The following is a 26,181-nucleotide window of genomic DNA, read 5'->3' on the forward strand; positions in this document are numbered from 1 at the left end:
CGCGCCCATAGGAAATCTCGGGGGTCAAGGCATGTTCAAATTGGCAACAAGAATCTAGCAGAACACAAAGCAAAGAGCTGGAATTGGATACGAACAGCCCGTCGAAAAGAGGAACCCGCCGCCTAGTTCCATGATCCAATCGCTCAAGGATTTCCTCGTTCCGAACTCCAGAAAATTCGGCCGCCCACGATTCCAGTAGCCCTTGAACTCGATCACGAATCCTCGCGTCTGAACGAACACCCAATAGCTCTGTCGTCCCACTGATGTCCTGGTAGTTGCCCGAAATGTACCTGGCTTCTCAAGGGCAAAAAGCGGCAACTGATGCACACGCCCTCCCCCAAGTTAGCCAAGCGAAAATTTCCGTCGTTACCAGGAGCATTCGTAAGGTTCATTGATCTTTCAATCATTTCAAGGAGTCTGGATCAAGTAGGCCCTTTCCCTGTCGTGGGTCAACATTGCAACATCTTTCGAGGCGTACAATGCAATGTAAAGAGGCCACTTGGGTCCACCAATCAAACACAGTGAGGATCTATGGACGCGAGTCGCGAAAGTCAAGTCCAAAAATCGCAAGCCAAGTTTCTGAATTTGGTTCCCAGCAAGTACCAAGATGAAGTCAAGCCTGATCTTCAAATTGTATCCTACAACTCCAGCCCAATGCTCACGCCAGTTGTATTAACCACTCCCAAGAAACCCGAGAAGTGTCAGCCTGAGACTATTGACGGTGATGTCAGGGAGCTCGACACCGTCGAGTCCTCCAGGGGGCATGTCGTTGACGATGGCCGCATTCCAGACTCCGCGCGTCAGGCCGTCGGCCGCACTGCTTGTGTTGCTAAGGAGAGGCTGCTTTCCGATACGAGACTTGTTCTGGGCCAGCATAGTCTCAAGCATGTCCTTGACGTCGCCAATCTCCGACTTTGGGCTAAGCGGACAAAGAGGATTGAGCATCGGACCATCCAAGTCTTTACTGTTGATTACTTCGCCGCGGCGAGGCCCAGCAAGGTACCTACTCTGGCTTCAACTCCTTCCGGAGCGACGAGGGGCGCGGATAGAACCACCATCCTCTGTCTGGTGGTCGATTCTCGAGTCTCCGAGACACACCGTTAGTCGGGGTGTAGACGTCTTTGTCTTCTGGGACATCCCATTGTCCAATGCGCTTCAAGCCTTTCGCTCCGCATGGGAGTTTTGGTCGCAATAACTTTCTGCCGGTTGTTCCCTGTGGATATCTGACGCCCTTGCCCTCGCTGACACTATACCAGCGCGTCTGGTATGCCGAGTTCATAATCGCGACTTCGCGGGTAACGTCTCCACTTTTTTGCTTGTTGAAAACCACGACGTTCTTGAGCGTTTGGAGACGAGGTCGGAAGCGCGCAGCCCAGAGGCAAATCTCTGGCGCAGTAGCACATCTCTCGGGCATGATGGACGGTGAGAGCGGCCGCATCTCCGAAGCTAAGTCTATCAGCACTCGTCTTTATCTTGTTCTCCGGCTTCCACACACCAATGGGAGAACGTGGGTAATCTTGGTTGGGAAATTCCATGTCGGCGCTCTCGATCTCTGCCAACAGTCGTTCCACCTCCTCCATGCTAGGGCATGGGAACTCCGAAAAGGCATCGCTATCCGTGAGCATCATGGACGGGAAACAAGAAGCCAGTATGCGTAGGCAGGTTCTCAAGCTTGAGCCCATATGGCGACAAGCCCTGACGACGAAGAACTTGACTCTGGCGACGCGCGTTGGACTTCCTGCATGGTGTTAGTCTGAGATTGATTCGACAAGCATATCAATTTGTTGTACCTTGAGCAGCTCCAGGGTTGATAGCATAGCGGCTGGTACTGAACCTGTGGTAGGGAAGCTCAGGGTGCATCATTCCCTCGCGGCGAGAGCGCGGCTTGAAGAGGATTGCGAACATCTGATCACCTTCGGGATGCAGAGAGGAGAAGGCATGGAAGTAATTGGCGAGTGTGATAGCGGCCCAAGAGATGGAAAGCAGCAAAGATGCAATGGGCGAGATGCAATGGATTGCGTGGGAAAAGGCGGTTGAGAGAATGGCACCAGTTGGGGTTGAGGTTGTGCGTGCTGGTGTTGTTGACAGGGGTAGACCGTTTTTGCTCCATGGCCCAGCTGGTGACAGCCCGTACGGCCACGACCCTACTACTTCCTCCTACAACAACCAACGGCACCGCCACATGTACCTTGCAACCGCCGCCACTGCTGTAGTCCTCTCAATCCACGTGGACGACCACAAGCTACCCGACTCAAGCGCAATCTTGCGCTTGTCTGCTTCAAGACCACTGTTCATTGCCTGCCACGCGCAGGTCTGCTCCTCCCATGCAAGAGCCAATTGCCTCTGCGGACATGTCTCATTTCAGTATGTCTTGATCTGTGCCGACCCGGGTTCAAGTTCAAGCCAAAAGCAAAGAGATCTTTCAAATACTTACAACAATACCGCCACACACCATATACCTTTCAAGACCTGCTTCCGTCTCTGGCGACTGGCTGTCTGCAAATTCCACCAAGCCTCAATAATTTGCCGACTGCTCTCGCATCCAAGAACACTTCCACAGTCAAATTCCCGCTCCTGGACTTCAACCGATTCCTTCTTTCTTTGTGGAACTATTCCAGTCTTAACTCGTGTCGAAGCGATGATGGTGGTAGGTCACGCTTGAGGCCCTTGACGCGAGCTGCAAGCTTTGGAGCGAGGATGTTCTGCTCGTGCCAGGTGGATAGTCGAATCCGGCGTCGTCGTCCACTCGGTACCAGCGTTGCCTGTAAGCAACGTGCATGATTGCCAGCTTGCGTACGGCGTCTCCATCCTCCCCTTTGGAATGACGGACAGCACTGGTGAGATCTTCATAATTACGTCGAAAGCTTAGGCTGCCGGCCCAGAGGCAGATTTCTGGCGCAGTGGAGCATTTCTTCGGCATCAATGACTTGGAGAGCGTAAAGGTCTCTGTTATTTGGCGTTGGTTAATGTTGAAGTCGCCTAAAGCCTTGGCTTTGAACATACCTTTGGTCGCAGACGTCTCATTGTTCTCGGTACTCGCGATAGCGAGTGCAAGCTGGTTACCCTTCTCCACCAGCTGAGCGATCTTTCTGGCCTTCTCGGGACTGTCGGGAGTATTGGAATCGATCTTTTCAATCTCGGCAGCCAGACGTGAGATCTCCTCAAGGTCTATCATCTCCGCCTCTTCTTGGTTCGACATTTCCGCTTGAGGATGACCGCCCTGACAGAGAAAGCCGACCGGGTTGCGGAGGCGACGAGCTGTCTCACACAGCCAGGTTTTAAGTGCTAAAGCCATGCGTGGGCAGAGGTCGGGTGATGCCTCGTGTCAACCCTCATGCGAGCAATTCTCTGGTCTCTGGGCAGTATCAGTCTGGACTTGAGTTGGCCGTCCGTGTTACTCACCTGAAGGTTTAGAAGATGACGCGGTGTCCCAGTCAAGGTCAGCGTGAACGAATTGCGAGCCTCGAGTCGACGGAGCGTTTGTTGTGTTGGTGCGCGCTGCCCGTGGCGTGGAAGGAGAAGAGAGCAGGGTAGGGAAAAGAGGCGACAGGCTTTGCCGCTACTTTGAAAGAGGATCGTGCGAGGAACGAAATTTGGGGAAGAGTCCGGGTGGTAGCAGTGTGTTGGAATGGTTCTAGCTCGCCCAAGACTTCGAATGGTGTCGAGGTTGAGTGTGCTGGTTGTTGACGTTGAAGGTAGTTGGCCTCCAGCCGAGCAACAACCTGCCCGGCGACGCCCCCGCGACTTTTCTCAACGGCCAACAACACCAGGACTGCGCCATACAATTGGATTCTTACCAGCAACCAGAAATTCCACCTCTAGCACTAATCTACAAGAAATGGCCGCCGCAGCTTTTGCCTGTCTCCTCCTAGACTTCCAATTCGACCTCAAAATCTGCATTAACAACGCACGATTTTCCGAGCCAACCCCAATCTGCCAAATTCCTGATGCTTGGCAGTACTGAAAGTCCAATCGCTCGTTACTACCCCTGAAAGTCGTTGCGAAGTGAAGTTTGGCAAGGATAGAACCACCGACCTTTCTCTGACCAATTCTCAAGCTTCCTGACGACGGATTGTAGACATCTTCATCCGCGGGCACGTCAATATGCCACTTCTACTCCAAACCCTTGGCCCTGGCCGGCAACTTAGGCAGTCGATACTTGCTTTCTGTCGTGCCTGGAAACCGTGTCGATTTGGATGACAGAAAAGAGATCTTTCAGTCGATATTAGTATGAGTACAGATGCTATACACCAAAGCCTGTCCCTAACACCGGTTCCATCCTCGCCGTTGCTCATCTCCAGACTTCGCAAGTCCCCACGCCTCTGTCCACCTACTCAGGCCGAATTCAAGCGAAAACCATTCCTTCAACCTGCGGTTTTCGCATTTGGCGTTGGAGCAGACTAAGAATTCATGAGGTTCGCGCCAAAGAGGAGGAAAGAACCATCGGCGTCCCCTCAAATTCCTTGCACGAGAGGCTGCACAGGTGCTTTCATCAATTCCGCCATTTTCCACCAAGCGCAAATCGCTGTGCTTCTTTTACTCCTGCGCAATTTGGTACCGAAGCGACGAGGGCTGCGGGAAGAACCAGCGTCCCCGCGCGGGACGGTGCTCGTGGTTGCGAGCCACGCCGTTTTCCGCAACGTACAAGTCCTTTGTTGCCATAGCTTCCCACTGGTCTGTCCACTTCAGGCCCTTGGGGCCACATGGTAGTTTCGTTGGTATGATCTTTCTGCCGGTCGTTCCTGGTGGGTAGTCGAAGCCCGCATCTTTCTCGACCCAGTACCAACGTTGCTTGTACGCAACGTTCATGATGGCCACCTTTCGGATGGCATCTCTGGGCAATTCTCCCTTGGGACGATAGACGGCCTTTGCGAGGTTCTCGAAATGGCACCGGAGGCTTAATCTGCCTGCCCAGAGGCAGATCTCTGGCGCAGTTGAGCATTTGGCGGGCATGAGAGACGGCGAGAGCGCGAATTGCTGTGGGGCTTGGTGATCGTCAGCATTGTTCTTCAAAGCCTTGGCTTTCCCATACCTTTGACGGTGAAAGCAGAGCTGGGCTGCTCATTGTTCTCTACACTCGTAACCGTAGACAACGCCAGCTGCTGGGACCTCTCCACCATCTCGGCGATTCTTCTCTCTTTTTCGGGACCGTCAGGAAGGTTGAGATCGATCATGATAATCTCAGAAGCTAAGCGCGAGATCTCATCCAGGTGCGTCGTCTCCAGCTCGTCTTGGTTTGGTGTGCTTGCAGGTGTGCTGCTCTGGAATAGAAGATCGAGTGGATGGCGGAGGTGGTGGGCTGCCTCACGCAGCCATAATTTGAACTTGAAGCCCATGTGGAGGCAGATTGGGAATGTGCCAGCCGGAGCGGTTCTCTGGGAGGTGTCAGTCTCATGTTGAGTTGGTCAAGCGCGATGACGCACCTCGAGGATTATGGGACGATGGCCTGGTAGGTCAGGCAACTCCAGAGTCGAAGGAACACGAGCTTCGGGACTTAGGGAGCGTCTGTTTTGATGCGCTTTATTGAGGATGAAGAGGGAGAAAGAGAAAGGTGCTAATCGATGGAACAGTTGGAGTGATCGACAGACGTAGCACGAGATGTGGGAAGAGTGCGTGCAAGGCACGAGCTGGCAAAGAATTGATCGAGTCGTAGTCGGCAAGCTGGTTTGGAGCTCTGGCTTGCTAGAGGCTCCAGATGGTGTCACAGCTGGGTTTGGTGGTTGTTGACATTGAAGAGGGAAGTCGCCCTACAAACTGAGCGACACCCTCCTCGACTCGGACCCGCGACTTCTTGCAACGGGCAGCGAACAGCACCGGCACTGCGGCAACACCCGGAACAATCCCGAAGGGAAGCTGTCTTCGACAAGCCTGCCTAAAGGTGCTCTGCCCTCTAAGCAAGCCCAATTATGAGATCAGTCCATCCTGACCCAAGTTCCTTTGAATCAGCAACCCTTCCCCATTTACAGCCAAGGCCAAATCTCCCTGTCATTCACGATCCTGAGACTAGGACTGTCAATGAGCTGAATCTCGAGGGCTCCACGATTCTACAACAGATCTTTTGCCAATTGCTGCCTTGCTCCTTCGCTTCACATGTGGCTGGCAATTGCTTGTGAAAACTTCAGCAGCCAATTCTCCCAAGGATGACCAAATTTTCGCTCGCTTTTAGTCGGGTATGCATATATTTGCTCCGTGGCTCTCTCTGAATACCTTCACCCCGGCCCAGAGCATTCGCAGGGCTGCTTTCGCAGGTTTCTTCGGACTCTTTGTGGAAGATGAGGCCTTTGATTCGCCAACTGTTCTTCAGGCATTCAAAAGTGCCTAAGTCCGTCAAGAGGGCAACCGGCTTCATTTCGTCCTATCCAACATTCAGGAAAGACCAAAGACACGGCCAACAACCCGACGCAGCCCCTTTATACAGCATAAGACTGAGAATATCCATCGTTTCCAACAAGGGAAACCCTCTTTGGTCCTCGATCTTATCCTTAGATTTAACTCGTCTTCGATCTCTGAACCCCGGGAGTGTTCCTAAACAGATGTCTCTTTCAGTCCGAAGCATACTCGCTGCGCAGCAGCGAAGGCCGTGGGTAAAACCATCTGCCATCCGATGGGCGATTCTCGAGCTTGCGGTTCGTGCCCTGCGGTACGTAAACATCCTCGTCGGCTGGAACGCCTTCGTCCCAATTGCGCTTGAGACGTTTGCTTCCTAGTGGAAGCTTGGGCTGTCGCTTTATTGCACCGGTCGCGCCTGGTGGGTAGTCGTAGTCCTCGGGGGTTGACACTGTGTAGTAGCCCTTGTCGTAAGCGTTGTTGATGCTTGCCATTCTGCGAATAGCGTCATTGGAGTATCTGCCACGCAGAAACGCACGCCCAATCTTCAGGCATTCCTCGCGGAAGTGGCAGCTATTCGCCCATACGCAAATTTCTGGAGCCGTAGAGCATTTGTGAGGCATCAATGATGGCGACAGGCCTGGCTGGGCAGCAGCTACTCACAAGTCAGCAAGTAATCTCTGGTGATCGAGGATCATTACAGACCGTTGGTATCGTCTTCCTGCTTATAGGCGTCCAGGATCTGATGTTGCAATGCCTCTATTCGGTCTAGCACATCGGCTGGGTTGGCATTTTCCAAGTCAACGAGTCTCAGTTCTTCCCAGAGGACGTCGAGCTTCGCAAGTGCCGCGTTTGTGTCGAAACTTTTCGCCATGATTGGTCGTGGCAGTCTTGAGGGATTCTCTATGTAAAGAGCAGCGCAACCATGGCAGCCGCGAGGATGAGCTGTTGGAAGCGTGGCCGGAATCTCTCCAGGGACCGAAAGCACTAGATGCTGCAGCCAATGAATCGAGTCGAGTAAGCAAAGCGTCGACAGATTGGCGCATAGACGTACCCGGAAGCGTGAAGTGCTCGGATGTACGACAGAAATTCGAAAAAGCCACAAAAGCCCACACGTCACGGCATGCGCTGAATTGCGCAGCTCAAGACGTTCGTCGAAATTCTTCGGGTGGCGTGAAGACGTTCTGCGAGTTCGGGGATGTCGAGGTTGAAGTCCAGGTCCAGGTCGAGGTCTAGTGATAGTATTGACCTCTGCAGACGAATGGCACTAGCCCTCATCGCCACGCAGTACCAAGAGCATGTAAGTACCGAGCAATTAGTACTCGTCTCAGGCAAAGTTAACACCTAGTTCGTTTCCAGGCCGATCTACCATTCTCTGAAAATTTTTCCTATCCAAAAGAAGAAAGACCCCAGCAACCGCCATTCGTCCTACTCTGTCTGTATAAAACCGGTAATCTCGTCCAGTGTCCGCCGTACTTTGATCCTCTGCCCACACACGCATCGCTCCAATAATTCTGCTTCTTGACGCTCTGGCACACACTCCGGTAGCATGCCCGCCCTACTCCGAGACACATTCATTGCGCAGCTTCGAAGGGCGCGAGAAGAACCATCTGCCATTCGAAGGGCGATGCTCCAATTTACGATTGGTTCCCTGAGGGACGTAGATTTCCTCATCGCTAGGCACATCTGCATCTCCTGGCCGCCGCAGGCCCTTGCCGCCAAGCGCAAGCTTCGGCGGTGCGATCTTCGCTCCAGTGGCACCCAGGGGGTATTCGTAGCCGGCGAACTGAGAGACTTCGTAATGGCCTTGCCTGTATGCGCCATTGATGCCGGCGAACTTCCTCACCAGCCTTTCGCCGTGGTCGGTATGTAGAACTTGTTTCCTGATGTCGACGAATTCCTCGTGGAAAGCGATGCTGCCGGCCCAGTAGCAAACTTCAGGAGGAGTCGAGCACTTCCACTCGAATGTCCAGGGGGGAGAGAGATGGGGATGGCCTACAGCATTCAACACGTCAGTAATTGTCCTAGCCAGGGTACGGTCAACTGAAACAAACCTTCTTTGCGGTAACGAGGGCCCTTCATCATCCTCTTGAGCGCCTTCTCACGTGCCTCGACCGCCTTGCGGAGAGATTCGGCTTCCAAGCACTCTTCCAATTGGTGGAACTTGTCGGAAATGGAACCGGAGAGGCCTTCAATGTCTACGCCGTTTTCTTTGCACATTTCCTTCATTGCCTCAAGACCAGCGACTTCCTGATCGGAGGGGCCCTCCATGTTGAGATTCCTGAGCTGGGTAAGAAAAGGTTGGATCAAACGCGGGGTTGGACTTACAGCAAGTCTTCAATGCGTGATCGTACCTCAAAACTCGATGTGTGCGAGAGAGATGCTCTTGTACAAATGTGGATGCGCAGTGGTCGAGGCCGTTTTGGGCACAAGGGTTCAAGAGGGATGGGTTCCAGAATTGATGGGCTGTGGGACTCGCTGAGGTTGGCCCGCGCCAGTAGCGAGGATTCTGAAGTCTGGAGCTGAAAATGCAGGATGTTGTACGACACTTGATGCAATGATGAGGAATGGCCTCTGACTTGACGGCGTAGTGTGATGGGAGTCGGTGATGGTAATCCAAAATTGTGTGCTCAAGAGATATGATGCTCCGCAATTGACGAGTACAGACTTTTGATGGTTGAGGCCGGCGCGAGATTGTGGGTCCGGGACTGGTGTGAGGGTCGAGGAGTGACGGGCTGAGGTGGTTGCTGAGACTGTTCCGCGCCGGCGGCGAGGAGGTGTTTGCTGGAGACTGGAGTCGTGAATGGAGGATTTTGGACGAAAGTCGAGGCTGTTTTTCCAATGACCTCGAGCTGAAAGGGTCGCGGTTTGCTGCCGACTGTGGAGGTTGTCGAGGTTGAGAGTCCAGCGTTGTTGACGTCCGCCGACGACACTGAGATCATGCGGCCGCTGCTCGGACAGTTGAAGTACGTCAATTGGTAACTTAACACCAGACTGCACTGAAAAGGATTGCTTTCCGCGCCCCGCGACCGAGAGAGGTGTTCCATGCGCCTCCTCAAAAGACATTCATGAAGAACCCTCTCTACCTGAACAGCAGTTGTTCATGAACAATCCTACCGATACACACAAACAACTGACCTCCACATCCAAGCCCCACCTGCCCACCCACAGATTCTTACGACTGATTCAAGCCGTGGTGAAAAGATTGGCCAAGGTGCAAGGACTGGGGAGGTGGCTCAGTCTGTATGGATTCGGCGCGAATCTCTAGTGAGAGGCTTGTAAGCAAAACTCAGCGATGATACAGAAAACGCGATAATCACCAAAAAAATCATCACCACCAATACCGCAACTGGAAGCCCAATCACTGGCAAGATTCAGAATATAATCCCGAATTGCCACTTCACTTCCAATGCCCCTTCCCCGCCGGCCTTAAGCTGGGATAACCCGAGCCCGCTGGCGTAGTTGGAAGGGGCCGGTCGCAGATAACTGGGTAAAGGTAAAGCACGCGAGTTCGATCCCAGCCTGCACCATTAACGTAGTTGTAATTATACTGTACTCCATAAATCCTTCGGGATTTTGATATATCCTGCGGTCTACGAGCCGCGGGTGAAGTTTTGCTCTTTTGCCCTCTGCTCTATTCCTTTCCCTTTCGTCCTCTATTTCAGCAGGTGGTTTGTTGGTGTGGTGGTCGTGTTCCTTACTTGACATTTAGAATCGTAAAACAGCTATTCGGAGCATTCAAGAATTCCGCACTGCCTTGGACTTCTCCTCCAAACATCAGTAAGGGTTTCTTTCTTTTAGACAAATAGATATTAGATACACCCATAATACTGCTACGTTTAGTAGCGCAGACATAATGAATGATGTGCAATAATACTTGGCTTCTCCTCCATCATATCATTCATAGCAAACTGCCGAGATTCTATCATGCTCAACCTCCACAGTCAAGTCCCACCCACGTTCCAATTAGCACGGAGTGCCGAACCCCCCTCTGCCGTGTGCTCCACGGTTGCCGCGACTCCGATTTCCACCTCGGTAGCCCCTTGAACCACCGCCAGCGCTGCCTGGGTAATGTCCCATTCCACGACCTCTTCCGGCGGCGTGGTGACCACCCCCCTGATGGCCAGCGCTGCCTCGGTGATGTCCTGTTCCACGACCTCTTCCGGCGGCGTGGTGACCACCTCGTGCGCTGACCTGATTCATGTCGCTGCCAGTAATCCATGTGCGTAGCTGGAACAGGCTAGTGGTTGTTGTCTCCCCTTGCAGGGCTTTGCACCAGTCTTCCACGTCGACCAGTTGCCTTTGCCGAAACAAACTCATATTCAGCAAGCCGAACTCCTTGATGTCGCGCCACCAGCCTCCGAAATTGCCGAACATTATCAAGTACTCCTGGGCACGTGTAATGGCGACGTTGAGCGGCTTCGGCCTCGCAATGAAGAAGACGTTGCTCGGATCCTGCGGCTTGTTGGTGACGAATGAAAGCAACACGATCTTGTTTTCGCGAGAATGCACCGTGGCCGTGGTCATTACTGCTATCTTGCCACGTGCCTCGGGAATCTGACTGTAGATCATAAGATTGAGAAGTCGTCTCTGGCCGGTGTATGGAGTAATGACGAGGATTTCTTCGGGGTTGATTATCCTCTCCGGTAATAGTTTGACATCTGTCACAGTCGTATCCACAGAAGTCGGCACGAAAGCGAGGAGTGCCTTGATTGTCTCAACAACAGCTTCTGCCTCAGTCTCGTTGAAAGACGAGGTTGTGTTCTCAAACAGTTCAGAACCGACGATTCTGCTCTGATCAAGCGTCGAAGAAACATCGACAGCAATGCGGTGTTGCATCGGATTGAAGAAGCTGTCGCCAATTCTCTTGGTTATCGTCCTGATCGAGTTTTCGAGCTCGTGGTCAATGTCCGCTTTGCAGACGAGTTTGCCCTTGTAGAACTCCTCGGATGGGAATTTCATGATGTGAGGATGCATGCGGTAGCAATCGTTGAGCATGAATTGCTCAACATTGCTTTCTTCTAGTGCATCAAAGATTGACTTGGACACAATCTGAGCCGCCTATGGTTGTGAAAGAAAGACGGATCCCTAGGGAGACGCCGAACCGAGCCGTAGCCGGTGGTCACAGGCACGCCTGAAGCCGAGCTGTGACGAAGAGAGAAAGTTTCCACCAGAGACAAAGTTCCGGTGTTCGTCTGCGGGAGCAGACCTGCAGGGGCCGAAGCCACGCTGCCAAAGCGCGAGGAGGGAACGAGGACACCGGAGCCGAAACCAGCGAGAGCTGGCGAAGCGAGAGGACGAAAAACCTTATCACCAACGAATTGGCAATAAGGCGACGTCGGAAAGGTGTGGTGTAGAGGAAGGGAAGAGAGCGAGAGGTGGAAGAAGATTTGGGTATTTGTGCGAAAGACGGCGCTAACCCCGATTCAGGCGAGAGGAAGGAAGAGGCAGGAAGTGATGGGCGTGCTTTCCGCCTTCCACCACTCAAGCCCTTCCTCCAGTTTGTAAGTCGTGGCACACGTGGCCACGACAGCTCCCTGTGACTCTACGCGAAGGACTTGGTGGAATCTAGTACCAAGTGCGTGAGGCGCTTGAACGCTCCCTGCATGCGTATACCTTTATATGGCAACTTTCTACTACATGTACTCTACGGTCGCTTCTACTTTGCCGCTGACTCTTGGCCGAGCTTCCATGTGTACCACGACTTTTGCTAACAGGCCTCGGAGAGAGGGTGAGAGAGGGAGAGACGAAAACGGAACCAGATAAACCAGCGCGGTATGGCAAAACGGAGGTTGGCGCAGCACAGCACAGTGGGCGACGAAAGAAAATACTCACCAAGGAGGTTGTCGTCGCAAGTCATAGTACGCGAGCCCACGACAACTCCTTGTGACCATAATTTAAGAGTGCACTTCCTCCATCTTTTGCATGCTGGGAGCTCGAATGTTTCAATTCCACCTTCCACCACCCAATCCCCTACTCCGGCTTGTATTCGTTCCTGAGTTTCGACGGACGTGGGTAAAACCACCTTCCTTTGCGCGGGCGAAGAGCCATGTCCCTGCTCATTCCCATCGGCGTGTAAAAGTTCTTCTTCCTCGGAACGTCCGCATCCCATGACTTCTTCAAGCCCTTGCAGCCGCGCGGCAACTGTGGCAGCTTGATCTTTCTTCCTGTAGCTCCCTCCGGCGCATGGTCGTCGTACTCGTTCGAAACAAAGTACCAGCCCTGCGTGATGGCCATGTTGATACAAGCATACTTTCTGGCGACTTTTCCTATGCCTGCATCGAAGCCCTTCTTCTTGCACACGGCTGCCTTAAGATCAAGGTATTCGTCGACGAAGTCGGCATTGCTGGCCCAGGCGCAGATCTCGGGTGGCGTGGAGCACCTTTCCGGCATCAGGGAGGGTGAAAGGCGAGCTACAAGACCTGTTAGCGTCTGTATCTGTCTTGGCAGTATTGTGTTTACGAACTTTTGATTTGACCAAGCTCTCCGTGTGCTGCCTCACCGCTGAGTCTGCGTCGCTTTGATTTTTCTCCGTCCGCCACTTGATCCGGGCCCGACATCTTCGGCGACCACGGCGACCGCTTTCGAGCTTTCTCCTTCCGCCGCATGGACTAAAAGATGTCAGCATTGCGTTGAGTTCTTTTGATGATTTCGTTACCTTGACAGCAGCAGTGTAGAGGGCCAGTAACCAGTGGCGGACGGCGGACAGTGAACGGTGGAAGGTGGACGCCGTTCTGGTCAGGATGGCGGGCCCAGCCAGACGTCCTGCGAAAGACGTTCGAGTTCTTGGTCGACGAGTCCGTGGAGCCAGACTCGCCAGCTTGGAATGAAGATGCCCATGCGTTCGACTAAGCGCCGCGCGGTAGGATTTTGAAAGTGAACGCCGAGACCTGAGTACTTCCAAAGCCAGCATCATTGGCAAGCACAAAAATACACACAGTACTTCTTCATCCTCTAAGCTGAAGCTGCCTTGAGCAGCCTACGCAGGAGCTACTTGCACCAAGGCTTCTGCTAGACTTGGCGCCCTTTTGGTATCTTTCACCTCAGGCACTGCGACTTTCATTCACATGATCGTCGCCTGTCTGTCCAATGTCATCTCTGGTCTTGGATGTCGTAAGAAACTTCTGTTCCAGTTTCCCTGGCACTGGCATGTGGACTGGAGACTGCATACTTACTGTAATGGGTAGAGACTGTGGCAGGCAGCCTTGGCTCCCTCCTTTGGAATTCATGCAAAGCAAACAAAAGATCAGATTTTGAGATTCTGCTACCCCCAACTCCATGAACAGAGAAAAAGGGCAACACTCGAAGCATCCAGGAGGTCCCCGGAAGTTCTGCATGATTCCTCCCTTTGCAGTCATCACAACCGGTTGCCTCAAAGCAATCAGTGTAGACAGAAGTCGGTGGGAGCTTTTCCGAGCGGGACGTTGTGCTTAAGTATTCTTCTGCTGACATTTTGTTTCCCCCACTTTTTCTGTTTGTATTTGGTGCAAAGCTGCGCCCCAGCCAGCTTGATTCCGCTCAACTCTAGCACATTCGCTTGCGCCCATGTCTTTTTTCTCTGGAATCGAAGACCTTCCGGACAAGCGACGGCATCCGAAAAAGCTCTTGTAGAAATTTCCCACCTCAGACTCACGATGTTTCGACGTTGGATAAATGTCAGGCGATTCAGGGCCTGAGAAAACAAGCGGTCGACAGACCCCGCACGTTGCAATTTCATCCGCACATAATGTCAAACCACCGCTACCACCACATAGCAGCGTACCACAAAAAAGGGTCGGTGGTGTAGTGGTAACATGTGCCGCGGCTACAGTCTTTCCCGCGGCAAGTCCTAGGTTCAATTCCTGGCTGACCTGCTCTCTGACTGCAAACTTTTTGCCGCTTCTTCTTTTTGCTGTGTGGGAAGTTTGGTAGCGAAGCACATCCCCTGAGGAAGGAGTCATCATGGGAAAGATGTGGCCGGTAAAGGGGGCGGAGCTGTCGTTTTCTGCAAGCCGCAAGCTGCGTGCTGCGAGTGAGAATTTGATGTTGTAACAGAGCGAGTCTGAGCAACTATGGGCCTGCGAGTGTTGGTGGCAAACGTCGAGCATACGCGACGGACCAGAGAAAGCGAGCAAGACGTTTGCAAGATCCCAGATGTGCATGACCGAGCTTCCTTGGTCGGTATTTCCTTGATGGTGAAGAAAGGGAGCATCGAATTACAGTTAGATATCCTGAGAGTGCAGAGGGCAATCGAAGTTGCGTGTTATTTTTTGCAAAGGAGCCAAGCCAGGAGAACGGCGACTCGGGGTCGGGAACATCGTGGATAAGACGAGGGGATCGCGATGCCATAGGAAAAAGTTACATTGCCGGGATGCGGCAGTCTTTGTTGTGTGCTGTGTGCTGTCAGAATGAGCGGGCCAAATCGTGCCACAGCACATTCAGGGCCTCAAACTCCAGGGACGCGGGCAGCCTGAATTCAGGGAGTGACATTTCTGACATGGGGATGGCAGATGACAGACAAAAAGCTTGATATAAACCGTTGCAGCCGCTTCCATAGTACACAGCGATCCCACTCAAAAGGGTTGGTGGTGTAGTGGTAACGCATGCTAGCGGCTATCCGTCGCTTCCGCTAGCAAGTCCCAGGTTCGAGTCCTGGCCGACCTGCAAGATTCTGTGAAACTTTTTTTGTCTTTTTTTTCTTCTTTTTGGGCGTGTGGTGGCATGGTACCGAGCATGATGGATCCGTGGGTCGAGGTGCGGGATGGGTCACGCGTCAGGGCGTTGTCTGTGTGCTGTGTATCCGAGCTTGGAGTCACGCTGAAGTATGTTGGGCGTGCTTTTTGCTGTTGAAGTTGATTCGCTGGACTGCGCATGTTGAGATGAGAAAGCTGCGAAGATAGAAAGAAAGGTTTGTGGGTGAGCATAAGGTAAGTAGCAAGAAGAGCATTTAAAGATGAGATGGTAATGTAGCATGATTGAAGTTCGCTTCCTCAGCATGCCAGCGGGAGGAACTAAGCTCTGCTGGGAGTCTTTTTATCCCAGGATTGAGGCGCTGCGTCGCAGCTTCTAATCTTTCCAAGGGTTCATGCTTGTAGAATCTTTGGCAACACAAGATGCGGTCTTCTAGAGGTTGAAGCGGCTGTAAGAACGGATGTAATCGGGGTTGGATTAAAGGAGACCTACTTCAGGAAATGATTTCTTGCTCCACCATCGGAGCGTTTTTGATTCCTATCGGCCGTCTTACCCGCCCACCATGTGCGATGCGGCGCCGTGAGTGTCCAGATTTCCTCGCTGATTTCCTGGCCATGTCGGCCTTTTGCGCGCCTCAATCCCGGGGCAAAACCGGCGTTCTTGAGTGCGGCAGCCTCACATGCGCATTCCATTCCAGGCACCATTGCGGTTGGCGCATGCGCTCACCTCCCCAGACGCCGTCCTCTTGTCTCTCATCCAAAGAGTAGTCCATCAAGTCTTGTTTTCCCTCGCTGCTCTTTCGCCATCCAAAGCCATCGTAGCCTGATCATTCACACGTGCTTCGTGCTTCCAATGACCTCGCCGCGCACCTTGTTCCAGTCGATGCTCTCATCCAGCTCCTCGTCGACCAAGCCACACAGCGTGACGTTGTCGCCGCGGATCAGGTACAGGCCGTGCTGAATCTGCTGGCTGGGTTCCGGGTCGTCGGCCGGGCGGATGATGCGCTCCCAAGTGTCTTGAAGAACCAGGTTGGTCATTTGGTCGCAGGAGAGGAGCGTGCCAACGAGCGTGCGCGAGTCCGCTGTAATGATGAGGATTTTCTCTAGATGAGGGCGCGAAGGTTAGCAACTGTGTTTCTTGGGGTGTATTTGGGGCCACGGAAATGGCGCTCGTGAGTGAAGCTGTGCAATTGAGGGAAGAGCTGCTTACTGTTGACGTAGGACTGGAGGGACATGGCGGCGGTAGCTGTTGCAACGAAGGGCGACGCCGAGGCTGTGGTTGGGGTGCGGCAACTGCGATGGATACGCGGGGAGGGTGAGTCGGCGGCTCGATTAATGGAAAGACGTGCGAGAGTGAAAGCCGACCACAATTTGCAGACGCGGGGCAATTGGCTTGCGAGAGGATGTGATGAGAGATGCAGATGCGGTGTTGATGTCGGCGCATCTATCCAAGCTACCTCACCGCCCGGCATGCCGACTTTCGGCTACGGCAGATAGTCGGCTTCCCGTGCTGGTGGTCCCTGAGAGCTCTCAAACCCTTGCCCTTTCTATTTTGAAGTTGACCAAGACTCCCAGATATCAATTCACAAATATCATTCACAAATATGACCACGAGAGTGTATTTCCAGGTCGGACCATTTGAACTGTTGGCTTGGTGAATGCTAATGAAATTCCCATATCCACTACGAAGTGCTCCAGAACGCCCCGAAGATATAACCACTCAGCAGATGCTATGTGTATAATGCACCTGCCAGCCTCGAAGTAAAGGGAGACGGAAAGCTGCCCTGACCTTCCAATTTATGCTGCCAATCAACCACCCAACCACCAACCGTGCATAGCCAGCCATTCCATTGCAAATCAGACTTCTGATCATTTCGAGGTATCTTTCTACTCTGGAAAACGCCAAGGAGAGTCAAAGCAAAAGTGAGTAAAGGAGAGGCGTGAAGATGCACGTTTACGGAACGTAAAGCCTCGAGTACGCCGCGACGTCCGAACGGCAGCAGACGCACTTGTCGAAATTCCGAGTCGCGAGACCCAGTCTGCACTCATCGCACAGGCTGAGGCACCCACAAGGCCAGACCAGAATCGTCCGCGGGCTCGCCTGGCAAACAACGCATTGCGGCCCGCCCGATCCCATACCTTCGGCACCTGTCTCCCAGTCTCCACTGCTATTGCCCATCTGCCGCCGATGCTGTTGATGCTGAATCGTGGAACTGCGGCGTTCTAGAATGAAATGCTCGAGAGCACGCTCCTCGGCCTCTGGCGACGAGTGCCCCTCTCCCTGCGCCACCACAGCTGCCGAGCGTCGATAGCTGTGTGATGATGTGAGTAGACGGGCGTGGTCACGTTCAACAGACTTGCGGTACTGTGAGCGTGTCATGATGCCAGAGCTGCGCAGGTGCGAAGCCAGGAGCTGCGCGTCGTTGCGGTCGCTTTCGGTTTTTGGGTCAAGAAGCCGGGCCAAATGCGACGGGTCCATGGGATTGTCGGAAAAGGGGGTAGACTCGCGCGTGAATGGCGTAAAATGGCGGGAAAAGTCAGCCTGTGTGGGTGTGCGGCGACCAGATGAGTCCGCATCAACATCAGACCAGTCCTGTTCATCTGCTTGAGATGCGGTAGTGGAAATAACACTCGTCGTGTCGTCCGCATCAGACGGTGCGACAGACGGCTCGTAATCACCGCTGTGGTCAAGTTCGCCCCACCAGCCCCCGTTCTTCCACCAGGAGTACAGATGAGAATTCAGACCTTCCTCCGTCAATTCTTCTCCAAAGTACTTCTGGCCATTGTGCTCAAGTCGACGTCTCGTCTCCATTTCCACATCAACATTGGGGTCCGCGGGCATAGTGAGTGACCCATCTGGCTTGAGATACCAGAAATCCAGCTGTCGGTAACGACTGCCTTCGGACTCGTGCGTTTCAGGGGACTTCCTGATGACAGCCTCACCCCCGGCCAGGCTGACAAGCCACATTGGCCGAAAGGCTATACCAACTTTTTCGAAAAAGGAGATGAGAAGCCTAGCCTGAATAGACGCCAGTAAGACGTGGATTCCCTTGATGAACTCAAAAGTCATCACCCATCGCCCACGACGTTGAAGTAGGCCAACTCCACTGTGCGTGGAACTTGCCTCCGGAAGTGTCTTTTGGCCCCGAGTCTTTCGCTCCCGAGCATACCCTGAGCGCAGGGAGCTTTCCCCGTGCAGAACGTCATTCGACTTGACTCCTTCTGCAACAAAATCCTCTCGAAGCTCAAGAGGGATTGTGTCTATGGTGCGTTGGTGTAGCGAGCGGAATCGTGAAAGCTCTTTGATGCGCTTTTCCTCCAGCCAAGTCAGCTCACTGACACGGATGCGGGTGCCTTCGTTTAGAAAGACGGCTTCGCTGGCAGCGGTCAGAACGGTAAATCCAACTTTGAGCATCGCAGTATAAAAGTCGTCTCGCCAGTTGATGCTAATGGGAGTGCTTCCAGAAAAGTGAACGTTGGCCTGGAGATTTCCATGTGCCGCCGTGAATCTTTGCTTGATTGAAAGCGGCTCGCCGTTCTGGGATTGCAAGCTGAGAGCGGTAAGAACCAGAGCAAGGCCGTAGATCACGGCGCATGCTGCAACTCCCAGTACAATCAGCATATGAGGGATGAATCCAACCAGGCATACTGTAGGAACGCGCAGGAAACCCAAGTCAGAAAGAGGGCCCGATTCGTTGGAAGTCGACTCGAGAATGTTGGTCATCCTTATGAATGCCCATGAAAAAACAGCCATGTAAGCAAGCGCCCATATGCCCGTGTTGACAAGGCGGAAGCGCGACCTCATGTTGAATATGGCGAGAATGTTGCTGCTCAGATGGCCCAGGCAGGACACCAGTGACATGATGATGACTTCTGGGGGTACGTTGAGAATCTGCAAAAGCATTGACCGCGACAACTTCATCGACACGCCATCCGAGCGAGTGATTGAAGCTGTAGAGGAACCGAGGTCAAACGGCTTGGTCAACATGGTTTCCGTTTCCGAGTAAGCCAGCGAGTGTTCGAAAATGGTCATGCCAGTCTCAGGCATGGGCCTTCGACCCTGGAGAGCGCATGAGAACGTCTCGACAAATTGACTGAAGCAAAGGCTCAAGAACAAGGGCCAAAGCCGAGCCAAAGAGCCCGAAAGAGACAAAAACTCGGCTTCTGACGAGGCCATGTTGACTGCACTGCACGAGTCCAAATCGTCTTCCCAGTAAAGCAAATGGGATGCGACCTTGTAAACCAGTCCGCCCTCACCGGCCATGTCAACGGCAAGAGGCTGCTTCGCGTCATGATAGCGCAATTTTGACCATTGTGGCGATGTCTGGCATCGGAGAGCTTGCAGCAGACACTGCGTCTGGTATAGGAGTACGAGCACGGAAGGCAGATAGACGGCGAGGCGAACGCGCCAATTGAAGTTCAGCGGGGTTCGAGTTGAGGCGTAAAATTGGGTGCGGTTCAAGAGGATCGCCTACAAAGAGAGGTCAGCGCCAAGTGGGCAAACAGCAGTTGGCTGGTGATCTAGGACCCGAAGACAAACCACAGTGAAAGTCGCCAGCGCCCATTTCGAACTCATGTAACTAAAGATTCCGCCAGCTTTTCCCAGCCTCCATATGCTCTCTAGGCTGAAATAGCCCTCGGAGCCATCCAGAGACCTTCCAGCCGTTGCAGCAGCAGCCGACGCGCCCGGACCTGGAATAGCTGAGGCGCTCTGTATGAACTTTCCGACGGATGATGACGAGGTGATGTTCCTGGTGACATTTGCCGCGGTCGAGGTAGTCGCCTCTGCGATAACAGATCCGCCGCCGCTTATGGCCTTGCCAAACACGCCGTCCAATTGTTCGAGAGGATACATTGCGATTTGGCCGACTCGTCGAGCTGCCGTGGCCGCTTGCGGCAACGCCCCGAAAAAGTCCATGGCCAAGGGGTCAAAGCGACTTCGAAAGTGTATCCCTTGCCAGTCTTGTCGCGTCCAGTTCAGTCAAGAGTCGCAAGTGAATCGGGGTTTGTTTGCTGTCGGTATGGCACGCGGGCGCTAGGCGGGCACCTTGGTTGAGGGAGCGAGTCGCATATCCGAGGTGAGAGAGAATCGGGAGAATAAGTGGTGGAACGTTGTATTCACTGCATTTTGTGTGGAGAGGATTCTGAGGTTGTAGTTAGATTTCAAGGTTCCTGAGGTTGTTGTCTTGTGCGAGGAGGCCCGCGGTCTTTCGATGACATAATCGGCGCGGGGCCATCCTTCGAGCCTTCCAAGTCTTGCTATTGACTATCTCCGCCGCACTCGCCATCATACTCCTGCTACCACCCGGATGCTCCAGATCGAATGAGCGCACACGCGCACCAGGTCAAGCTGGTCCACTGGCGACAACGCAGGTTCGAAAATCTCAACGGAATCATGTTCTGCCTGCTCCTATTCCTAGCAGGCTTTTGGTGTTCTGAGGCCCCCTTCGAAAGACACCAGATCTGCCATTGCCGCAAACGGCTCAAGTCGACAGCTATCACAGTGCGCATCGACCTATCATCTATGATCTCCATTTTGGAGGCTCTATCGCGCTCCCAACTGCCGGAAAAGCCATGTGGTTCACGGTTACAACTAATTGTATAGCGCTCCCGATGATGAGACATTTCTGATAAGATGTCGGTCCCGTCCGGTTTGTGGGAACCTAGCCAAAAACAGAACCAGGTCTGGATAGAAGGGTTGGATGTCTGAACTATCTGGTCACTCCTCGTGCATTTGCGTCCAACTCCAAGCAACGGACACTCCTAGCTTGCTGGGGTGAATCCAAGATTCGATCGCAAGAGAGTGGTAGGTTGGCTCATTTTGCTCCAAGAGTCTAGAATTCTTTGTCAAAATACCACAGCAAGAACAGTGGAATGCCTTTTGCCTTTGATCGCTTTTATTTTCGCACCTGACATTCGTCATACTGATATCAATCCCAATCCGTGGGTCGCCCTCAATGGTATGGCCCTTTCTGCACCACAAAGAAGAATGCGACTCGTGGGTCTGGAATGAGCATTTCGTCACAAAGCACTTTGAAGATTCTGCGGCAGCGTCAACAATCTTCCGTCGACTGCGGTATTTGCCGGAGCGCGGCGCTGGAAAAACAAGAGCAAGGCAATTCATGGGTGGCGGGAAGGACTCGCTATCGGTTTGCATACGTCCCCCTCGCAAGGCGTCTGGCAAAAGCAAATCCCTCATGTATTCACGGAAAATGTCGCCACGTTTCTGGACCTGCCATGTCTTGTACGCGCGCGTGTGGAAACCCTGCAGGCGCAAAAGACTGCTGCAATACACGCGATAGCGCAAAAGAGGGTGTAGGGTCAGCCTGCGGTAGTTGTTAAGAACACCCGACGACGAGAATGCGGGGCACCCACAGTTTGGAATCTGGGGAGGACAAACGCTCAAGCCTCAGGAACAATTGCTCCAAAAAGCAACGATCAGCAAGCAGGATCCTGTTGGACAGCACATGGGTCAGCCGGAAGCGACCGCCGGAATTTTGGAGCGCTTGAGCCTGTCATCACTGGCCAAGATGCTACACAGACTACCGGCGTTGTGATTGGATCGCGACGAAATGCGGTGCTAAACGAAACCAGCAACCCGGAGTCGGGCCCCCTTGAGGCCCCCCAGTCGACGCCACTTGCATTCCTGGACCCCGTGGGGAAGAACGAAAAGTCCCCAGAGTCCCACTTCCACTCGGACTTGACCGATGAAAGACCACTGTGAGCGTACCGGGGATAGTCAGATGACCTCAAGAGGCCGAAAGCGGTGCTTTAGCCGCCAACACGCCACGCCAAGTGAAAAATGGGAGTCCTCCGTGGCTTGACAGGCCTGCCTTTACAATTCTCTCCAAGCCAACGAAAGGTCCAGATTCGTTTTCTCTCACGTTTCTACTGCTGACGGCGCCCAACATTACACATGGCTGCCTGGGCACTCGTGTCCCTCGAGATCAAGCACATCTGACATGCATGGAATCGTGTTCCTCTGGTATCAAGAAGTAATGTTAAGCAATGGCAAGAGCGGGACCGAATTCTTGAGGCATCACCAAGCTCATCAAGCCCCCCGCAAGTGCGGCAGCGCCAAAACCAAGTGTGATGGTGGAGAAGGACAGGAGAGGGTCATAGCTTGGGGCTGAAAGACAGCTGAGGCTTTCAAGACATTCATTCATTGGTTCAATTCAACCGTCTTTCTCGAGGCTACATGGGGCCCCATTCGCCTCGCTGGGCCCAGGCGTTCTGCCATGCACATTTCGGGCTAGATTCCGAGAGCCACACAAGACTCTTGGCCGTTTGCACCGGTAATGTCGATATCCAGCATGGATGACGGAGCAACACCACTCCACCTGAGTACACAGGCATTGGAGCAGTTATCTGCCTCGTCACGCGCACAGTCCCAGTTAGTACTGTGAGATTGTGGTAGGGGCGTCAGCCACCCTTGCCATCATATCGGCCTTCTGTCAATGCAACCATGCATCCGGTAGTTGCACGACGAGTATATAGAGTACTTTCAAGTCCTGACTTGTAGCCTTCTCTCTCTTGTTCCTCACCCATTTTCGACCTCCACCTGTTCTACCGTTCCTGGTGATTCGGTATACATCTAGACCGGAAGTAGATGACCAGGTGACACGCAGCAACCGCGCTGTTGGAAAATTCTTTGTCTCTATACAGCCCTTCACGTGGATCCCGACGTCACGGGTAGACGTAAATAAAGGACGTCCACCGAGAATAAATCCCACAGTCGCCCGCTAAGACACACCACCATCAAGCGTCCCAACAACCATGGCGGATACCTTTATCGAAAAAGCCACGGCCCAGCACGTCGATGCTGACGAGCACGCCTCGGAAGATGTCAATCTCAACAGCAATGTCGAAGCAAAGTAAGTGCATTTTTATCTCTATCAAAAACTCGATGCTGACTTTGCTCCAGAATCAAGAACCCCCTCGCGGGCATTTCTCATGGCCTGCTCATGTCGCAGGTCGAGGACTTTGCCAATGAACAGAACATGGTTGACAAGATGGATCTCCTGAAAAAGGGTGCTCTAGTCGCTCAGAATCCCACCGAGTTTGAGTCGATTGAAGGCCTGACCCAGGATGAGAGGACAGCACTGACGAGAGAAGTAACCCACAAGTGTAAGTTCAAGCCCTTCGCTTGCTCCCCACAGGCAGCCTCTCGAATCATGGTTGTTGTCGCTTCGGCTTCCTGCAAATGGAAGACGGGCCGCATTGCCCAACTCTATCTCCAGGCGAAGCTGACTCGCGACAGGGAGCCAACCCACCGCGCTCTACTTCACCGTCATTCTCTGCTCCATCGGCGCTTGCGTGCAAGGGTGGGATCAGACTGGCAGCAACGGCGCCAATCTTTCCTTTCCCGTCGCCTTTGGCATCTCCGACGCCAAGTATCTTGACGACGCCGAGACGATTCCTAACCCGGATTACGAGAAGAACCTCTGGCTTGTGGGTGTCATCAACGCCGCGCCATACATTGCTTCGGCTTTCTTGGGCTGCTGGCTGTCGGACCCTTTGAACAACTACTTTGGTCGTCGCGGTACCATTTTCTTTTCAGCCGTCTTCTGTCTGCTGCCCGTCATTGGCTCTGGACTTGCGCAGACATGGCAAGAACTCTTCATCACTCGTCTTTTGCTTGGTATTGGCATGGGTTCCAAGGCGTCTACTGTTCCCATCTACGCAGCTGAGAATGTTCCAGCGTTGATCAGAGGTGGTCTTGGTAAGTGTTTTGCAATTTTTCTTATCTTCTTTGTGTTTGACCTTTGCTAACAACATTTTAGTTATGTCCTGGCAGATGTGGACCGCCTTCGGAATTTTCCTGGGATTCTGCGCCAACCTTGCGGTGTACAACGTTGGCGATATTGCATGGCGTCTTCAGCTCGGGTCCGCCTTCATCCCGGCCGTGCCCCTCGTCGTTGGCATCTACTTTTGCCCCGAGTCTCCTCGTTGGCTCATGAAGAAGGGCCGCTATGCCGAGGCTTTCAAGTCCCTGTGTCGTCTGCGCAACACTGAGCTCCAAGCGGCCCGCGATCTGTACTACGTCCACGCTCAGCTTCTCGTGGAAGCGGATATTATTGGCACGTCCAACTATGTCACGCGTTTCATCGAGCTCTTCACCATTCCTCGCGTGCGTCGTGCGACTTTGGCCTCTTTCGTCGTCATGCTGGCCCAGCAGATGTGCGGTACGTATTTAGCCCCATGCGCTACAAAACACCCCTTTGGGAGACGGGGAGCAATCAGGCCTTTTTGAGAGCATTTCATCTCCAGGAAATGGTCAGAAAGAGTTGTCAAGTGCCTGGCACGCGATGGCTCGGGAAAAAATCAAGCCTTCACTGCTCCCCCTTTTCCACCCCCACCCCAACCACATCCCCCTGATCTTTTTTCTCATCGCCCACTGTGGCTTCGAGTATTCGAGGGCATCAAGCTGATTCATACAGGTATCAACATCATGGCGTTCTACTCGTCAACGATTTTCAAGGAAGCTGGTGCCACGCCCCTCACCGCGCTGCTCGCGTCGTTCGGATTTGGACTTGTCAACTTCGTTTTTGCCTTCCCGGCCCTCTGGACAATCGACACCTTTGGTCGCCGCAATCTCCTTCTCTTCACATTCCCTCAAATGTAAGTCACTCCAACTGGCAACTTGTTGCACAAGAAATTGACCACTTTCACTACAGGGCATGGACACTCCTCGCCGGCGGTTTCTGCTTTTACATTCCCGAAAACAGCAGCGCACACCTGGGCATGATTGCCTTCTTCGTCTTCCTCTTCGCCGCCTTTTACTCGCCAGGTGAAGGACCGGTCCCCTTCACCTACAGCGCCGAAGTCTTCCCCCTGACTCACCGTGAAGTGGGAATGGCATGGGCAGTGGCCACATGTCTCGGCTGGGCCGCCGTCCTCTCGATCACCTTCCCCCGCATGCTGGCGGTCATGACGCCAACCGGCGCCTTCGGCTTCTACGCCGCGCTCAACGTGACGGCGCTCGTCATGATCTTCCTGTGGGTTCCCGAGACCAAGCAGCGCACGCTCGAGGAGCTCGACTACGTCTTCGCCGTGCCGACTCGCAAGCACATGTCCTACCAGGTCAGCAAGGCCCTGCCTTACTTCATCAAGCGCTACGTCTTCTGGAACAAGAGCGCCACGCTCGAGCCTCTCTACCACTTCGACTCGCACATTGCTGGCGACTCCCTGCCGGCTCACGATGCGGTCAGGGGCGAGAGCAAGGTCTCGGAGGATGAGAAGTAGTTGAGTTAGAAAGGCATGCAGGTTGCGGTGCACCCATGCTCCGGAGTTGGCTAGAGAAGGAAACTCGCGTTGAGATTGGATTTCTTTTTGAATACAGACATGAGATATACTCGCTGTGCTGCTAACTTCAGTGGCGCACATGCAATGAATTATATGCAACAATATCGGACTTCTCCTAAATCAACAAGTGACAAAGAATTCCTTCGTAGTTTAGTGCTGTCAAAGACAAGGAATTTTCCCTTGAGAGGACGAGTGACGACCGCTGAGCCCACTCACAACAATGTTTCACAATTCTGAGGCTGAGTAGTAAAAGTGGCTGTGGCGGCACACACAGCAGCAGCCCGTCGAAGAGGACAGCCAATCAGGAGTGTCGCCGGGCAATGGAAATTTTCCATGTCAGAACACATGCATCCAGGAAGCATTCAAGCGCCCAATAACTGATAACTATCATTTGCGTAGATTTACAGGGAGCAGTTATAGTCATGTGCATCATGACCTTACGCCTGGATAGGACATGGATATGACATGGAAAATTTGTATCTCATTATGCACTCGTTTCTGCACGTTCCTGTATAGCCCAACTCCCATCCCAATTGCATTTCCCTTTCCTCGTGGGTATCTCCGTTATTGACAGTTTACAAGATTCTAAGCGTCTCTACATGGTCTTTGGATGGAGTTGAAAGAGAACATTATACTCAACCAAGCTACAAGATTGGAAGCAAACTTTTCGCAATTGGAAAATAGAGAGAAAGAGAGAAGCACCAGAGCACCAAGACATTCATGATCTCATAACGGATGCGGGGCGCAGTCAAGCTTGTGCCATGAACAAGCATATGACCTCGCGCATCGGGAACTGCAAAAGAGTCGTGCAGACCGGGTACGGCGACTCCTGGGAAACCATCCTCGTTCACGACGAATAGGGCAGATCGCCCACGTTCAA

The 26,181-nt window shown here is 53.1% G+C and overlaps 11 protein-coding genes and 2 non-coding genes across 13 annotated transcripts; 3 read left to right on the top strand and 10 right to left on the bottom strand.

Moving 5' to 3' along the window:
* Window positions 1-672: 672 nt before the first annotated feature.
* Window positions 673-1,905, bottom strand: BKA78DRAFT_353147 (uncharacterized protein; the record flags this gene model as incomplete). Its single annotated transcript, XM_066891497.1, has 4 exons — window positions 673-919; window positions 1,008-1,446; window positions 1,496-1,738; window positions 1,791-1,905. The coding sequence occupies 4 exons, from the start codon at window positions 1,903-1,905 to the stop codon at window positions 673-675; spliced, it is 1,044 nt and encodes a 347-aa protein (XP_066744759.1).
* A 715-nt stretch (window positions 1,906-2,620) lies between these two features.
* On the bottom strand, window positions 2,621-3,199 carry BKA78DRAFT_370708 (uncharacterized protein; the record flags this gene model as incomplete). The annotated part of the gene is made up of 1 exon (XM_066892687.1): window positions 2,621-3,199. One exon carries the CDS (start codon window positions 3,197-3,199, stop codon window positions 2,621-2,623), a length of 579 nt encoding a protein of 192 aa, XP_066744760.1.
* Window positions 3,200-4,536: 1,337 nt separating this feature from the next.
* On the bottom strand, window positions 4,537-7,201 carry BKA78DRAFT_353149 (uncharacterized protein; the record flags this gene model as incomplete). The annotated part of the gene is made up of 5 exons (XM_066891498.1): window positions 4,537-4,985; window positions 5,033-5,375; window positions 5,424-5,493; window positions 6,559-6,982; window positions 7,033-7,201. The coding sequence occupies 5 exons, from the start codon at window positions 7,199-7,201 to the stop codon at window positions 4,537-4,539; spliced, it is 1,455 nt and encodes a 484-aa protein (XP_066744761.1).
* Window positions 7,202-7,885: 684 nt separating this feature from the next.
* On the bottom strand, window positions 7,886-8,598 carry BKA78DRAFT_353150 (uncharacterized protein; the record flags this gene model as incomplete). Its single annotated transcript, XM_066891499.1, has 2 exons — window positions 7,886-8,322; window positions 8,382-8,598. The coding sequence occupies 2 exons, from the start codon at window positions 8,596-8,598 to the stop codon at window positions 7,886-7,888; spliced, it is 654 nt and encodes a 217-aa protein (XP_066744762.1).
* A 1,695-nt stretch (window positions 8,599-10,293) lies between these two features.
* Window positions 10,294-11,325, bottom strand: BKA78DRAFT_295938 (AAA domain-containing protein; the record flags this gene model as incomplete). The annotated part of the gene is made up of 1 exon (XM_066886544.1): window positions 10,294-11,325. The coding sequence occupies one exon, from the start codon at window positions 11,323-11,325 to the stop codon at window positions 10,294-10,296; it is 1,032 nt and encodes a 343-aa protein (XP_066744763.1).
* A 546-nt stretch (window positions 11,326-11,871) lies between these two features.
* Window positions 11,872-13,536, bottom strand: BKA78DRAFT_141935 (uncharacterized protein). The gene is made up of 4 exons (XM_066882785.1): window positions 13,503-13,536; window positions 12,986-13,430; window positions 12,794-12,938; window positions 11,872-12,740 (listed from the first exon to the last, which is right to left on the bottom strand). Exons 2-4 carry the CDS (start codon window positions 13,241-13,243, stop codon window positions 12,301-12,303), a joined length of 843 nt encoding a protein of 280 aa, XP_066744764.1. The 5' UTR covers window positions 13,244-13,430; window positions 13,503-13,536; the 3' UTR covers window positions 11,872-12,300.
* Window positions 13,501-14,572, bottom strand: BKA78DRAFT_141956 (uncharacterized protein). The gene has a single exon (XM_066882786.1). It carries the CDS (start codon window positions 14,466-14,468, stop codon window positions 13,758-13,760), a length of 711 nt encoding a protein of 236 aa, XP_066744765.1. The 5' UTR covers window positions 14,469-14,572; the 3' UTR covers window positions 13,501-13,757.
* Window positions 14,099-14,180, top strand: BKA78DRAFT_t99. The gene has a single exon. It is a non-coding gene; the product is annotated as a tRNA-Ser (tRNA).
* Window positions 14,573-14,885: 313 nt separating the features above from the next.
* Window positions 14,886-14,970, top strand: BKA78DRAFT_t100. The gene has a single exon. It is a non-coding gene; the product is annotated as a tRNA-Asp (tRNA).
* Window positions 14,971-15,827: 857 nt separating this feature from the next.
* On the bottom strand, window positions 15,828-16,231 carry BKA78DRAFT_353153 (uncharacterized protein; the record flags this gene model as incomplete). The annotated part of the gene is made up of 2 exons (XM_066891500.1): window positions 15,828-16,099; window positions 16,207-16,231. 2 exons carry the CDS (start codon window positions 16,229-16,231, stop codon window positions 15,828-15,830), a joined length of 297 nt encoding a protein of 98 aa, XP_066744766.1.
* Window positions 16,232-16,601: 370 nt separating this feature from the next.
* Window positions 16,602-20,174, bottom strand: BKA78DRAFT_315337 (uncharacterized protein). Its single transcript, XM_066888531.1, has 2 exons — window positions 19,537-20,174; window positions 16,602-19,467 (listed from the first exon to the last, which is right to left on the bottom strand). The coding sequence occupies exons 1-2, from the start codon at window positions 19,912-19,914 to the stop codon at window positions 16,951-16,953; spliced, it is 2,895 nt and encodes a 964-aa protein (XP_066744767.1). The 5' UTR covers window positions 19,915-20,174; the 3' UTR covers window positions 16,602-16,950.
* A 106-nt stretch (window positions 20,175-20,280) lies between these two features.
* BKA78DRAFT_315339 (uncharacterized protein) lies at window positions 20,281-21,413 on the bottom strand. Its single transcript, XM_066888532.1, has one exon. The coding sequence runs from the start codon at window positions 21,193-21,195 to the stop codon at window positions 20,716-20,718; it is 480 nt and encodes a 159-aa protein (XP_066744768.1). The 5' UTR covers window positions 21,196-21,413; the 3' UTR covers window positions 20,281-20,715.
* Window positions 21,414-22,549: 1,136 nt separating this feature from the next.
* BKA78DRAFT_315341 (uncharacterized protein) lies at window positions 22,550-25,468 on the top strand. The gene is made up of 6 exons (XM_066888533.1): window positions 22,550-22,870; window positions 22,921-23,123; window positions 23,257-23,718; window positions 23,780-24,181; window positions 24,437-24,617; window positions 24,674-25,468. Exons 1-6 carry the CDS (start codon window positions 22,773-22,775, stop codon window positions 25,239-25,241), a joined length of 1,914 nt encoding a protein of 637 aa, XP_066744769.1. The 5' UTR covers window positions 22,550-22,772; the 3' UTR covers window positions 25,242-25,468.
* The last annotated feature ends 713 nt before the right edge of the window (window positions 25,469-26,181 follow it).

The sequence above is a fragment of the Phyllosticta capitalensis genome (assembly GCF_038381095.1).
Source record: "Phyllosticta capitalensis strain CBS 128856 chromosome Unknown BKA78scaffold_5, whole genome shotgun sequence".
NCBI lineage: Eukaryota > Fungi > Ascomycota > Dothideomycetes > Botryosphaeriales > Phyllostictaceae > Phyllosticta > Phyllosticta capitalensis.

Excerpts from the sequence above, each read along its gene's own strand:
- BKA78DRAFT_141935 (XM_066882785.1), bottom strand. The coding sequence starts at position 13,243 with ATGATGCTGGCTTTGGAAGTACTCAGGTCTCGGCGTTCACTTTCAAAA. Across the intron at positions 12,939-12,985 it reads TCTACACTGCTGCTGTCAAG|TCCATGCGGCGGAAGGAGAA; the intron begins GTAACGAAATCA and ends GACATCTTTTAG. Across the intron at positions 12,741-12,793 it reads AGAGCTTGGTCAAATCAAAA|CTCGCCTTTCACCCTCCCTG; the intron begins GTTCGTAAACAC and ends CAGGTCTTGTAG.
- BKA78DRAFT_141956 (XM_066882786.1), bottom strand. The coding sequence starts at position 14,468 with ATGCACATCTGGGATCTTGCAAACGTCTTGCTCGCTTTCTCTGGTCCG.
- BKA78DRAFT_315337 (XM_066888531.1), bottom strand. The coding sequence starts at position 19,914 with ATGGACTTTTTCGGGGCGTTGCCGCAAGCGGCCACGGCAGCTCGACGA. Across the intron at positions 19,468-19,536 it reads CGCTGGCGACTTTCACTGTG|GCGATCCTCTTGAACCGCAC; the intron begins GTTTGTCTTCGG and ends CTCTCTTTGTAG.
- BKA78DRAFT_315339 (XM_066888532.1), bottom strand. The coding sequence starts at position 21,195 with ATGAGGGATTTGCTTTTGCCAGACGCCTTGCGAGGGGGACGTATGCAA.
- BKA78DRAFT_315341 (XM_066888533.1), top strand. The coding sequence starts at position 22,773 with ATGGCGGATACCTTTATCGAAAAAGCCACGGCCCAGCACGTCGATGCT. Across the intron at positions 23,719-23,779 it reads GTTGATCAGAGGTGGTCTTG|TTATGTCCTGGCAGATGTGG; the intron begins GTAAGTGTTTTG and ends ACAACATTTTAG. Across the intron at positions 24,182-24,436 it reads GCTGGCCCAGCAGATGTGCG|GTATCAACATCATGGCGTTC; the intron begins GTACGTATTTAG and ends TGATTCATACAG.